This window comes from Lolium perenne, chromosome 5, assembly GCF_019359855.2.
Source record: "Lolium perenne isolate Kyuss_39 chromosome 5, Kyuss_2.0, whole genome shotgun sequence".
Classification (NCBI taxonomy): domain Eukaryota; kingdom Viridiplantae; phylum Streptophyta; class Magnoliopsida; order Poales; family Poaceae; genus Lolium; species Lolium perenne.
The window spans coordinates 112,572,964-112,586,764 of record NC_067248.2 but is presented as its reverse complement, the minus strand read 5'-3'; the positions used below and the strand labels follow the sequence as shown (position 1 = coordinate 112,586,764).

The 13,801-nt window shown below is 42.6% G+C and overlaps 2 protein-coding genes across 2 annotated transcripts; one reads left to right on the top strand and one right to left on the bottom strand.

The window, feature by feature from the left end:
- The first annotated feature begins 5,090 nt into the window (after positions 1 to 5,090).
- LOC127299665 (aldehyde dehydrogenase family 3 member H1) lies at positions 5,091 to 9,161 on the top strand. The gene is made up of 10 exons (XM_051329671.2): positions 5,091 to 5,378; positions 5,751 to 5,819; positions 6,166 to 6,262; positions 7,401 to 7,607; positions 7,716 to 7,831; positions 7,977 to 8,081; positions 8,179 to 8,351; positions 8,460 to 8,550; positions 8,682 to 8,831; positions 8,919 to 9,161. Exons 1-10 carry the CDS (start codon positions 5,187 to 5,189, stop codon positions 9,159 to 9,161), a joined length of 1,443 nt encoding a protein of 480 aa, XP_051185631.1. The 5' UTR covers positions 5,091 to 5,186.
- Positions 9,162 to 9,279: 118 nt separating this feature from the next.
- LOC127299666 (probable L-ascorbate peroxidase 6, chloroplastic/mitochondrial) lies at positions 9,280 to 13,580 on the bottom strand. Its single transcript, XM_051329672.2, has 11 exons — positions 13,388 to 13,580; positions 13,174 to 13,290; positions 12,650 to 12,770; positions 12,474 to 12,574; positions 12,290 to 12,377; positions 10,795 to 10,862; positions 10,620 to 10,706; positions 10,001 to 10,075; positions 9,854 to 9,931; positions 9,649 to 9,753; positions 9,280 to 9,559 (listed from the first exon to the last, which is right to left on the bottom strand). Exons 1-11 carry the CDS (start codon positions 13,469 to 13,471, stop codon positions 9,542 to 9,544), a joined length of 942 nt encoding a protein of 313 aa, XP_051185632.1. The 5' UTR covers positions 13,472 to 13,580; the 3' UTR covers positions 9,280 to 9,541.
- Positions 13,581 to 13,801: the final 221 nt, after the last annotated feature.

Here is a 13,801-nt window from a genome sequence, read left to right as displayed (position 1 = left end):
CAGCACTTCCGTACTCGGTCGCGCGTACGGTGTCGATGAAGCCCTTCCTCTCCCCGTTCCTGCGGGCAGTGGAGGTGTGGTAGATCCCCTCGAAATCCCAGCAGCACGACGGCGTGGTGGTGGTGGTGGAGGAGAATCTCTGCAGGGCTTCGCCTGAGCCGCAGCAGAGAGAAAGAGGAGGGAGGAGAGGTGGCGGCTAGGGTTTCAGGGTTGGGGACTTGGCCGGCCACCCCTCCCCTCTTTATATAGTGGGGAGGGTCGGTTTGGGTGCCCCCCAAGTCCAAACCCATCTAGGGCCGGCCAAAGGGGGAGGGGGGAACTTTCCTTCCCCCCCCCCCCACCCCAAACCTTCCAATTTGATCCCCCCTTAGGGTTTTTGGGGAAACCCTAAGGGGTGGACGGCCTGGGCCTTTGAGGCTTGGTGCGCCTGGCCCATCAGGGCTAGGCAGCACCCCCTCGGCCCATGCAGACCCCCTAGGTCGTGGGCCCCATGGTGGACCCCTCCGAAACCTTCTAGAACCTTCCAGTCTTCACCGGAAAAATCCTGAACTTTTCCGAAACCTAGAAATCAACTTCCCTTATATGAATCTTATTCTCCGGACCATTCCGGACCTCCTCGTGATGTCCTGGATCCCATCCGAGACTCCGAACAAACTTCGGTCTCCATCTCATATTCCGAATCTACTTATGCGACATCGAACCTTAAGCGCGTCACCCTACGGTTCGTGAACTATGCAGACATGGTCGAGACTCCTCTCCGAGCAATAACCAATAGCGGGATCTGGAGATCCATAATGGCTCCCACATATTCAATGATGACTTAGTGATCGAATGAACCATTTACATGCGATGCCAATTCCCTTTGTCACACGATATTTTACTTGTCCGAGGTTCGATCATCGGTATCTCCATACCTTGTTCAACCTTGTTACCGACAAGTACTCTTTACTCGTACCGTGGTATGTCATCTCTTATGAACCATTCATATGCTTGCAAGCTAATCAGATGACATTCCACCGAGAGGGCCCAGAGTATATCTATCCGTCATCAGGATGGACAAATCCCACTATTGATCCATATGCCTCAACTCACACTTTCCAAATACTTAATCCCATCTTTATAACCACCCATTTACGCAATGGCGTTTGATGTAATCAAAGTACCCTTCCGGTGTAAGTGATTTACATGATCTCATGGTCGAATGACTTAGGCAACTATGTATCAAAAGCTTATAGCAAATTGAACTTAATGACTTGATCTTATGCTACGCTCATTTGGGTGTGTGTCCATTATATCATTCACCTAATGACATAACCTTGTTATTAATAACATCCAATGTTTATGATCACGAAACCATGATCATCCATTAACCAACAAGCTAGTTATACAAGAGGCTTACTAGGGACTCCTTGTTGTTTACATAACACACATGTATCAATGTTTCGGTTAATACAATTATAGCATGGGATGTGTAAACATTTATCATGAACACTAAGATATAACAATAACTAATTTATTATTGCCTCTTGGGCATATCTCCAACAACGTTAGCACCTAAACAAAGAATCTGCATAGAAAGAAGAGTCAATGTTCAATTTTATATGCCTAGTTTCAGGTTTCTCCCATCTGACAACAACAACAGATTCATGGCATGGCTGCGTTGCATTCGCAATGATCCCAAGGATCGATATCTTGCACCAAGAATGGGGAGGTACGGACTCATTCCGAACTCGGCGCAGTCTCAGCTACCATAGTTACCAAGCATGTGACCGAAGTAGTTTCTTTAATGTTATCGAATCCTGGGAAATCATTTGCATCTGATCTCAACAAGTGTTCGATTACTTATGAACCTGAAAGGTCCGAGTTTAAAGGATCTTAGATATCCGGTTCAATACTAGAGAGACTTCCACATCTGTTGAGCTAAAGAGCAAAGAAAAAGGAGGTGTTGCATATCTTTAGGTCTTTGATGACAAACATGACACTCACTCGAAGTTCTAATATGGCAATTTGTCAAGATGCATTTTAATGGGACAAATACATGCAAACAATCTCCACATGAAAATTTGAGCTTTGCTAGATATCCTCAATTTTCAAAGGGATTTCCACAAAGGATTTGTAGCCGCCACACCCGGAGCGGCCATTTGTCCATAACTTGGACCAAATGTATGTCTCCATTGTAAATGATATGATGATTGTACCGTTAATAGTGTGGGCCTAAGTGGTCCAGCACGCCCCCAAAACTTGGTGGCCTAGCCCACGGGGCTACACCACCGGTATATCTCGTATCGGTGGCCCAGAAGCCGTATTAACATAACTATCGTCGATGCGCCTCGCTCACCACCTATTTCTCCCCTCTTCTCTCTCACATATATCCCCATCTCCGCGCTTGTGGACCAGATGGTTGCCTAACAGGGTTTTTAGTCGCTTTGGGAAGTAATAAAAGGATATTTTGTGCGTACGTTTGAGAGCTTTCAAAAGGGAGAGCTGCCATTATACCTCCTCAACTTCGGTACCATAAATCTACTTCCAAAAAAAAATGACGATGAGTACTTCTACCATGAATATATGATACATTGTCTGATCATGAATCCTCCGATGACAAAGGCATAACCATCACTGCGACTCTTTATGTTTCGTGGAGCATCATAATGCATTTCCCGGCTCCAAGGTTTGACAACGCGACGCACTACACTCGATCGTAAGAGGACAGGCCAGTTGGCCAGATTCTTCTATAAAATGAAGGTTTCAAGATCAACAATGCAACAAACCCTCTAGACACGTTTCTAAGATGCTTCGGGATTTTAAAGGATAAAACTGAAGAAATATTGCCCCAGTATGGTTGTGTTCTCTTCAGATGTGTACTATTTGTATCTAGTGTCTTGCATATAGAGTTGCTGCAAATTAATTTGGTTGACGAGTACCTTTGCATGGGAGATTCCATATCATGCCTTGATGGCATGTACCATCCGCTCTTGTCAATTAGAGAATCAAGAGGCTTTGTTGATGCATTGGTTGCATGCAGTGAGAATAAAAATAGTTGTACATTTGGTTGGCAAGGGCACTATAAATGTTGTGTTGGAACGTCCACTATCATAATTGAAGTTGTGGTAGATTATAACACGTGGATTTGACACTCTTTTTCCGCATAGTAGGATCTCACAATGACATTGGATGTTGCAGTGATCTCCAGTGTTTGCAAGACTTGCTGAAGGTAAAGCTCTCGAGTGCAATTGTGAGATCAATGAACACCAATACAACTAGGAGTACTACCTAGCTGATGGCATATATCCTTATTGGGAGGTATTTGTGAAGACAATTCCCATCCCACAAGGTAATAATGATATCTCTGTTGTGAAGTGTATAAGTAGATTGCCTAGCCCTTTCCATCAGTTCGGACTTTTGGTTCAAGTGGCTAGTGCATGAACCCTAACATGGTATCAGAGCCCCAGGTCTCGAGTTCAAATCCTGGTTTTCACATGGTTTTCGCAATTAAGCCTAAAAATTGCTGTTACCCCCCTCTTTAGCCACCGCTGATGCCCTGTTTCGGTGTGCTCTTCTTCTTTCACGTGTTGACTTTCTCTTCTCCCGTCACACGCGAGTGGGGGTGTTGTGAAGTGTATAAGTAGATTGCATAGCCCTTTCCATCAGTTCGGACTTTTGGTTCAAGTGGCTAGTGCATGAACCTTAACAATCTCTTTGTGCAACAATAAGAGAGTTGCATGAAGGAAGTGGAGGAGGGCATTTGGTGTGCTCCAAGATCATTGGGAATTTGTCGGTCACCCTGCTAGAACATGGTTGACATATCAAATGTGGGAGGTCGTGACCCTTATCATAATGCACAACATGGTTGTACAGAATGAGTGTGATGATCATCAAGTATATGATCTTGAGTGGTACTTCACGTGCCCTCTTGTTGAGCCAAATCATGCATCACCAACTTTGCAGCCTTCCTCGATATGTATAGAAGAATTTGCGGTGAAGGTGTTCATCGGCAACTGATCTAGCTCATCACTTGTGGATAGACAAAGGATACCACTAGTTTGAATGTTCTTGTGTTGTAGTGGACATTCCTATAGTTTTTTGCAAACTTTCTGAATATTAATTTTAATTTGGATAGTTGTACTAACAATATTCTTTCAATGTTTAATTTTTGTTAATTAATTTGCATGCTAAAATAGCTTGCAATTCATTTGTTTCATCATGTCTAGACATGTAAATAAATGGATGAAGATGGTCAAAATGGACAAGTGCTCGTCTGTTCTGGGGCACCTTCCCTCATCAGTCCGAACAAAATTTGGGGGCAGTCGAACACAATAAGGCAGCGAGATGTGTTTTTTTTTTTACAAAGATGATACACTTTAATATTTATTTTTAATAGTGTTGTTGCCCATTTATTCAAAATATAGCTCACATGGCATCCAGCTTATCTTCATAATCAACCTATTTGTAGAATTTACAAAACTCGATCTTGAACACCCCTCTACAAAACGCAAAGTTTCACGAAGCTATGATGTAAAGAAGGTGACTAGGCGATGATGTTTTCTTGGGCATAACTTAACGTGCATCTAAGAAACTTGTAGGGGTAAAAAAATCTCAGTTGCAACCAAAAAATAGATAGTTGCAATCTATTTCTTATACCATATGCACCATTTTTTTCTCGGTTACAAGTCACCCACTAGCATGAATCACGATACAAATCACATGGCTGAGGAGTGAACTTTAACTTAATTCTCAGTTCACCGAGAATTAGCAAAACCGTAGCTTAATTTGTTTATTTACCTACTTATGGTTTCTATGCTTATTTGCACGATGCACTTTATTTTTTCCGGAAATATTGTAAACAATAAATCGCATATTAATATAAACTTCTTTTTAAGGGATGAAAACTCATGAACTGAATTGTTGGGATGAACTTGTTTCCCTTTTTTTTCCTACAAGATTGCATCCATTCTACATTTTCGAAGGATACGAGTAGCTCTGGTAGATCAAAACAATCAAGCGATAAGACCAGAACGAAACAAAACAAACCGCTTTATTATTTGTTTCTACCAGAGCAAAGGCGTCACACACATATATATAAGCACGTCTCTCATCTCTCCACGCGCCACGCCGTTCCCACAAACCGCCTCCATCCTCCATTACCATTTTGCCAGGTGGAGTAGTTGCAACTAAATTACATACATAGCATGGAGGAGTCCAGGGCGGCGGCTGTGCAGGAGCTCCGTGCGAGGTTCGCGGCGGGGCAGACGCGGCCGGCGGAGTGGCGGGCGAAGCAGCTGCGCGGGGTGCTGCGGATGGCGACGGAGATGGAGGCGGAGATATGCGACGCCCTCTACGCCGACGTCGGCAAGCCCGAGACCGAAGCGCACGTCCACGAGGTAGGTGACGCGCGCGCGGCATCATATCCTCGCAATTTGTTGCGATCGATCACTCCATTTGCTTAGTTCGTTAAGATCGGAGACTTTTTTGCGCGGGTTTTTCTTTTCTTCGGTAGTGATATTTCGCTATTAATTCGGTCTACCGGATTGGTAAATCGATCTGAAATATCTCGCTTCTTAATGGCTCTGTCTGCATGTTTTGGTTCACAGCTTGCTTCATGGTAATTGTAGACTGTCCTGAAGTTCGTGTATTGTTTTGAGCTTAAGATTCACATAGATTGGCTTGCTTCTTTTAGCACTAGATTTAACTTTCGTCTCATCGTTATGCATAGGCTATGAGTTTCTGTTTCAGCCTATGAATTTTTGTGACAGATATCTCTGGTCAAGTCGTCGTGCTTGTTTGCCTTGAAGAATCTCAAGAAATGGATGAAACCCAAGAAGGTACTATACGTTTATATCATGGGCGACAGTTTACATCTCCCATATGTAACCCAATTTAAAAATTAACATATTCTTATTTTTCTACGTATTGAACTGTTTGCTTAGAACTTTCGTGCTCCCAATAGAACAAGATTAATTGTTAATTAGATGTTGCTAGAATACTTGAATAGTTCGTCAATTATATCCATTATGACTGTACCTTGACCACGTTAATACTAACACAAGCAGACTTAATTACTTTAATAGTTATAGCTGTATGGGCACACATCCTACTGATAATAGCTTGTACCGCGACAGCTAATCATTATCTATCAGAAACTATCATATTAAGGTTCTTTTTTTGCAGGTTCATGCAAGGCTCATGACTTTTCCCTCGACGGCCAGGATTACAAAGGAGCCCCTCGGTGTTGTACTCGTCATCTCTGCCTGGAACTACCCTCTCCGTAAGTTGGAAGATCGATCGGCGATGCAAATGCAAATAATATCTAAAGAAATTTTGAAGTTGCATTTGCCTTTTTGAAAGCATCTATGTCTTAAAATGGGTGTTTTCAACTCGTAGAATACTGAATACCTTGACAAGATTTTTTCAATGATAAATTAAAATTTCTCTAACTTACTAAATTATACATTAGAGGACATGAAGAATCATTTTTATTCTATCGAAAATTTGCATGTACATAGCTAGTACTGCTTTATTTGCATTACAGAATATACATCAAATAACAGAATCATATATAGACTAAAGGATAAACATAGTAAAAATCCACTAATATAAAACTACCCAAACAATTGGGAGGAACATACTCCCAGTGAAATACATTCATGCAACATGTGTGCATGAGGTGAGGGGTGTTCAAGCAAGGAAATGATTTGCTCAGCTAGCTCACTCATGCGCCTGGCATGGCATGTGATGTACTGTGGTTGGCGTGCACGTAATTAGGCGACACGTTGGTATTACCCCACTGTACTGTCGCGAAAGAAAAAGCTTGTGTGATTGCCGTCCTGCATTTCGTTCCATCGCTTTCGGCATTTATGCTTTGGTCGATTTCAGCTCATTGAAGATAGAACAATTTTAGTTCGAGAGGGTGATAGCTCTTCTGATAATCACTTCCTCTTCTTGTCACACACCAATCAAATTCTATTTGAGATAGTATAGTTGTTGGTTGAAGGGTACAAAGTCATCAATGAAATGCAGCTTTATTTATTTTTCTTCGATGACATGTATCTTTAGGGATATCTTTGGTGCATTATATGTATGTGGTGTCAGGCATCTTTCGCGCTCTAGAACTGTAGTTTGCACGCGGCAATCGTTCTACCAACAAGTACGGCACCTCTGTTTTAAATCATAGAGAGACCAGGGTGTACATGTAAATTCTTGAAATCTTATCATGACCTGTCTGTTACTAAGCTTCAACTTTTTTCTCAAAAAAAAAAGCTTTAACGATAATCGAATGTCCATTAGCTGTCAAAAACTTTCAAAAGAAAGCTAGAGATGATCCAGTCCAATTTTGTTCCAAATGAACCCTCTTGACGAAGCACGGTGTGTAATCACACTCATACATGTCTACTCGATCGTTTCAGTGTTGTCCCTCGACCCCGTCATCGGGGCGATCGCAGCGGGCAACGCCGTTGTGCTGAAGCCGTCCGAGGTCGCGCCGGCCACGTCATCGCTGCTTGCCGAGCTCCTGCCACGATACGTCGACAGCACCTGCATCAAGGTTGTCGAGGGCGGCGTCTCCGAGACGAGTGCGCTCCTTGAGCTGAAGTGGGACAAGATCTTCTATACAGGTCAGCGCCAATCCATATTCATATGGGTTATTGCCGGTCGCCGATGATGAAGCTCAAGGACCATCTTGTTTCACTGCATCAAACGTGTGTTACGATGGAAAATTGCAGGCAATAGTAAAGTAGGACGCATGGTATTGGCCTCGGCGGCAAAGCACCTGACGCCGGTCGTCTTAGAGCTTGGCGGAAAATGCCCGGTGGTCGTCGATTCGAACATCAATCTCCATGTATGAACCTTTTGATCTTGATCTTCTCCAACTCAGAGTTACTGCCAAACTCCTGTAAACAATAAATCTAGCCTAGCCACCTTTTGTTGGATGTTCCACATTATTCATAGTGTTGTAACTATTTTTTTTGTTTGTTTCTACCAAGGTTACTGCAAAGAGGATAGCTGCGGGCAAGTGGGGTTGCAACAATGGCCAGGCCTGCATTGCTCCTGATTTCATCATAACCACCGAGTCTTTTGCCCCAAAGCTGGTACACACACAGATATCCGAGCAACAATTATTCGTTTAACCCCTTATTGTTTCGAGGGATGACCAGTTCTGAATTATAGTTTATGGTAATTTGAAAGCTCGAGGCTTTAAAGAAAGTTTTGGAGAAGTTCTATGGGAAGGATCCGTTGCTATCAGAGGATTTGTCACGTGTCGTGACCCCGAACCATTTCAACAGACTCCTGGACTTGATGGACGACGAGATGGTCTCGGACAAGATTGTGTTTGGTGGTCAGAGGGATGAACAAAAGCTGTGAGTGGATTCAATCTTCACATTACCAACTCTGGCAACTCATCATCATGTTTCATGTCACCACGTGTTGCTGATCTTCCTAAATCGGTTATTTTTGTCGTACCGCAGGAAGATCGCCCCCACAATCTTCCTAGATGTCCCACTCGATTCCGCTATGATGAAGGAGGAAATATTCGGGCCATTGCTTCCTATCATCACGGTCGGAGCTAACCCTCTCGGATTCACAATGCTTTAGCTCATTTTCCTTACCGAGCGGAGATTAAGTAGAATGCAGGGTTTGGTGATACATTATGTGCATCTCAGCCGAGTGCTTTTTTGATTCCTTTTCAGGTTGAAAAGATCCACGAGAGCTTTGGTCTCATCAACTCCATGACTAAGCCACTTGCAGCCTACCTCTTCACCAGGGACAGCAAGCTCCAGAAGCAGTTCGAGAGTACCATTTCTGCAGGAGGAATGATCCTAAACGACACCAGCGTACATGTAAGGGAACATATGAATTCAGACCGTTTGGAACATATGAGCTTTTTACAGGGAAGTGAATTCTGATTTTGGTTTGCCATGTCGCAGCTCACCAATCCTCACCTGCCATTTGGAGGTGTTGGTGAAAGCGGCACAGGCTCCTATCATGGGAGATTCACCTTTGATGCTTTCAGCCACGGGAAGGCGGTTTTGCACCGAGGCTTCGGCGGGGAGGCAAAGGCCAGGTACCCACCGTACTCGTCGGCAAAGCTCAAGATACTCAAGGGTGTGCTTGCGGGCAAGCTGGGAGCCCATATTCAGGCTATCCTGGGGTTCCCAAGAGGAAAATGAGCTGATGATCTTTTCAGGGTGGCATAATATCCAAGAAAAACAGCGACACTTGGATATGTTGAACAAAAGCTAAATATCTGATAGTGGGCTAGGCACCATTCTATTGTAAACATATCAGAAAAGGCCAACAGCCTGATATTGTATAATTTGATTGCCCTTATGTGTGCCATACAACATGCAAGTATCATAAATGTCCAGTTCTGATTTTATTTCTAGTAACGGAACACACAACTCAAAACACTGCCTTGGTGGATCCGATTTGTTGGAGCGGTCGTAAATCACAACCATGCTCTACGAGCGTGCACTTCAAAAAATAGTTGAAACAAACGGTGCCTTGCCATCTTCACACCAAAATGCAGTTCATCAGCAGCTAATATCAGCTAGTCAAGTGATACACCCTGCACCATTTCAATAATAAGAATGTCAGCATGACTTAAAACATGTTTTTTTTCTTGCTCTAACGAATGCATCTCTTAATTCCATTTACCTTTGGAGGATCAAACTTAGACCCAAGATTGCTCAGTTTAGCATGAGCTTCCGCGTAGTCCTCGAAAAATGTATCTTGATCCTCGGCATACTTTTCAGCATAAATCTTCAAGCATGACACCACACAAAGTTCAGTTGAGAGAATCAGCTGCAGGTGTGCAGTTCTTTTCTCTTTTTATTTTTGCAATATGAGAATGCTCACAAACCTTGAATGCTGGATCCTCAAAGAGTACAGCATCAGTAGGCAGAACAAGGAGGTCCTCGTCTCGTCGCTCTTTCACATCCTGAATTGTACGCTAACTGTAAGATAATTGCACGCATTACTATAGCATACAGCAAATTAGTCATCTCACCTTGAAGTAGCTGTTATCAAACTTGAGCCACTGAGATGTCCAAGACTGCCCCCCAGGTGCACCAGGTCCATTTTTCTGCAAGTTAAGTGCAGCATTAAATTAGGCAACCAATGTGATATAGCAACATTCTTCAGTGTCCTAAGAATGATGTACATGCTGGTACAACAATACCACCTTTGTTACAGAGAAGCTTCATGGTAGAAAAACTAATGATGGTGACAAGAATATAGTTCGTTTTTATACAGTTCATTCACAATTGAGGATGCACAGCAATATGTCTAAAGGCCACTTCTAGTGTAGAAGAAAAAAGTGTGTCTTATGTTTTGTTCTTTTGAATCATAGAAGAACTGATAATTTATCTGGAATGAAATTGAATGTCTTGTCAGCGCCCAGCATAAAGTAGCAATCTGAAATTCTGTTCTTGCAGGATGCATGTAGTCATATTTAATCTACTAATCTATTTAATATTTAATATAGATGTGCTGTTTTGTCATTTCTAAATTGCCCAAATTCTTAAATCTAATTAGTGGATGGGCCATTCAGCTGGTATTCTGAAATATTTTAACATATCAGGTATCTTTAACATGGCAACAATGAGCCACAGCTGTAATTTACTCACAGTGTATTTTGTTTCTGGTTTACCCCAGCCACTACGCTCTGGTCTTGACCGTCCAAGTGTGTGTGCTCCTGACAGTGCAACAATTTCCTACAGATCACAGAGCAGATAAGAAAAGCAAATCCACATTAGGTTCTGTTGAAATAGTTAGAGTGATAACACAGCAGTCTCCAAGTACCTTGTCATTCAGACCCATTCTGTAGAATACCTCCCGTAAATGTTCAGCAGGGGAAGGAGGGCCAGCAGCTGAAAGGGTGGCAAAAACATAGTATAGCTTCAGCATGCATTAAAAAGGTATTCACTATGGTCAATATTTTGATTTTCAAGTATCAGCATAAATTTTGTAGAATTGAAAAAACAAAAGTCAAACACAAGAAATGTTGTTGGTTATGAATAAATTTAACTTCATGGGAAAAGATAGCACATGGTCATAATACAGTGTTGCATAGGCGATGCAACTTTTCAATATCATTTTGCATCATGTGCAGTTGGGACAATCTATTTTTCACTTTTGCACATTCATCACTCCTGTGATTCGACCAAAGTACCAGACAAAAGACCATGGGACAGTAATTTCATAACTTGTAGATCACATAACTCTTTCTGGGCCTTTAGCCTTTTTTTCCTCTTCAAAATCACTAAGGAAATTCCCTAAATGCATGAATGTATACTTTTCCATTCGTAAGCATTTGACAAATCAAGAACTTGATTTTGGAGGCAATAGAAGGAGTCCAACAACCACTCATAGGGATCACAAGGGCATATCTACTATAAATACAAGGAATCATGGTTGTTGAAAAGCATGAAAAGTTACTAGGAAAAGTATTCGGGGCTATGTGTGTGATCTACAGATCTACTGTTGATATTAGTGTAGTGGGCATCAATATGTTTTCTTAGTGCTTTATTATGGCCCACTTAAGTACATCTTGCAGATAAATAAACATTTAAATACAGGATATCCTCAAGAGGCATGTCGGTGTGCAGAAGATCATGTCCATGAGATAATTCTGTTGAATTACATGTGGTACCTCATACATCAATATTAAACAGGGAGGACAAGAGAATCAAGTATTAAGTTATTTTTTGATAAAGAAGATGAAGTCATGAGTTAATTTTCGATACATCCATATTTTGGTTAAAAATATTTCCCTTCACATGAATTATGAAGTTTAATGATATTGTCTTGTTCTCATCAAAGTTCAGTAAACTAATATGCTATCTTGCTAAGAATCTACAAGAGACAAGTAGCATGGAGAAGTAGGGAGCAACACGGTACAAATTTGATGGGCGATGGTTTGTTAATGTTTTGATCAGTGGGTCAGCTGAAATTTCTGCACCAACCAACAGACAACCATTCAAGTTTGCGAGATGATCATTCATTGCTTCCATCAGTGAGAAGCTGCATAGACAATTAGTAAAAGGTGCATTGTAATGTTCTACCTCTAGACCAAGATATAACTTCTAAACCAGTCAATAAACAACCATTCAAGTTGCATAGATAATTAGTAATTGCTTCCATCACTAAAAGTTTGTTCCTATATAATGTAGAGATGCATATCATATGAAACTAAAAGGTGCACTGTAATGTTCTAGCTCTAGACGAAGATATAGAATGAAAATATTCGTTAAACTGGCACATAGAGTAAGCTGGGCTATGGATACTAGTAACTAACCAGGGAGTCTTCCCTCTGGTGGGCATTGTTCAGGGGCCGAAACATCAACCCTTCCATAGATCATGGGGATTTTGGGGCCACCAGCTTCCTGAAAAGCGGGAAATCAAATCAACCACATAGTTGCTGATAAAGAAAAAAACCTTGGAAACATCATCATCGGTAGGTTTTAAGTGGCATGAAGAACCTCAATGGCTGTAGCACTGGCAAGCTGGAACAGATCAGCATAAGTAACACCTGCATATTTGTCCTTGATGGTCTGAATCAGCTTCAAAGCATTCACAAGACCTGCAGCAGAATTGGGTTAAATATCATCCCACGTCGTCTGAAGCAAAAGAAAAACTAGTGGAAGAGAAGCACTACCAGCATTGGCCGCATGCTTTAACTCGATTTCAAATCTCAAGCTACCATTAGCTCCACCACACTTGGGCCACTCGCTAATGCTCTTGTCATAAGTCCCAGAATCGTGCCAGCCCAACCGAACCTGAAGCCAGGAGCAGTTCAGCAGACAAGTCACACAGAGGCATCAGGAGGCCGCATCACTTTTGATGATGTATAAAGAAAATGCAAGACCAGGAAGCGCACAAGTACAACAAAGACCAAGTAATTGATTGAACTTGCGCCTATTACATGTTACGGAATAATGCACCCGTAGAAACAATAACCTCTCACCAAAATCCTCATGCCTAAACTATAGCCAGTCAGTTAACTAAGCATATATCAAACCATTGTGTATTTCTAGTTCCCTAACTGAACAATGATGAACTTTTGCTAAACACAAATTTCTTCATTAAAGCCCAGTCCGAACATTATTTTGCTCGAACTCGAATACTCTGGTAAGGATGCAATTGTTCTTCCATAACAGTACAAGGTCGCATAGAGGATACCAGGATGGGATGACAGGACTTGTCCTTGAGCAGCTGCTTGACGTCCTCCCGCGCGCTCTTGAGCTCAGCCGTCGTATCTCCAGCCGCAGCCGAGCTCGCCGGACGCCGCCCGAGCTCCTTCGAGGGAGAGCCAAAGAAGGGGAGGCCACGAATCAGGAATCGACGTGTAGCCGTGTAGGTGTGGTTAATGGGCAAGGGCGAGAGCTTTCGGTACCTGCGATACGAGGAAGAGGCCGCGGAGAGGGTGGAGGGGAGATCCGCCAGAGATCCCGCGGCGGAGGAGGTGGTGGACGGCCATGTCGGCGCCGGCGGCGAGGAGCGGGGAGGTTTAGGGGTGGTTCCTTGGTCCGCGTGTTTGGGGGAAATGGGCGACGGAAAGTATTGTTCTCGTTTCGATGTACTCCAGTCACGTTCACTGATGGGATTCGTACCATAGAAAACAAAAAATTTCCTACCGCAAGAACGAAAACACAAGCCAAGATCTAATCTAGTAGATGGTAGCAACGAGAAGATCATGAGACTAACCCTCGAAGATTTCCAAAGCCTAACGAGATTAGATCTCGTGGTGGATGTAGTCGATCACTTGCCGCTTGCAAAAGCGCGTAGAATATCTTGACCGCTTGCAAAA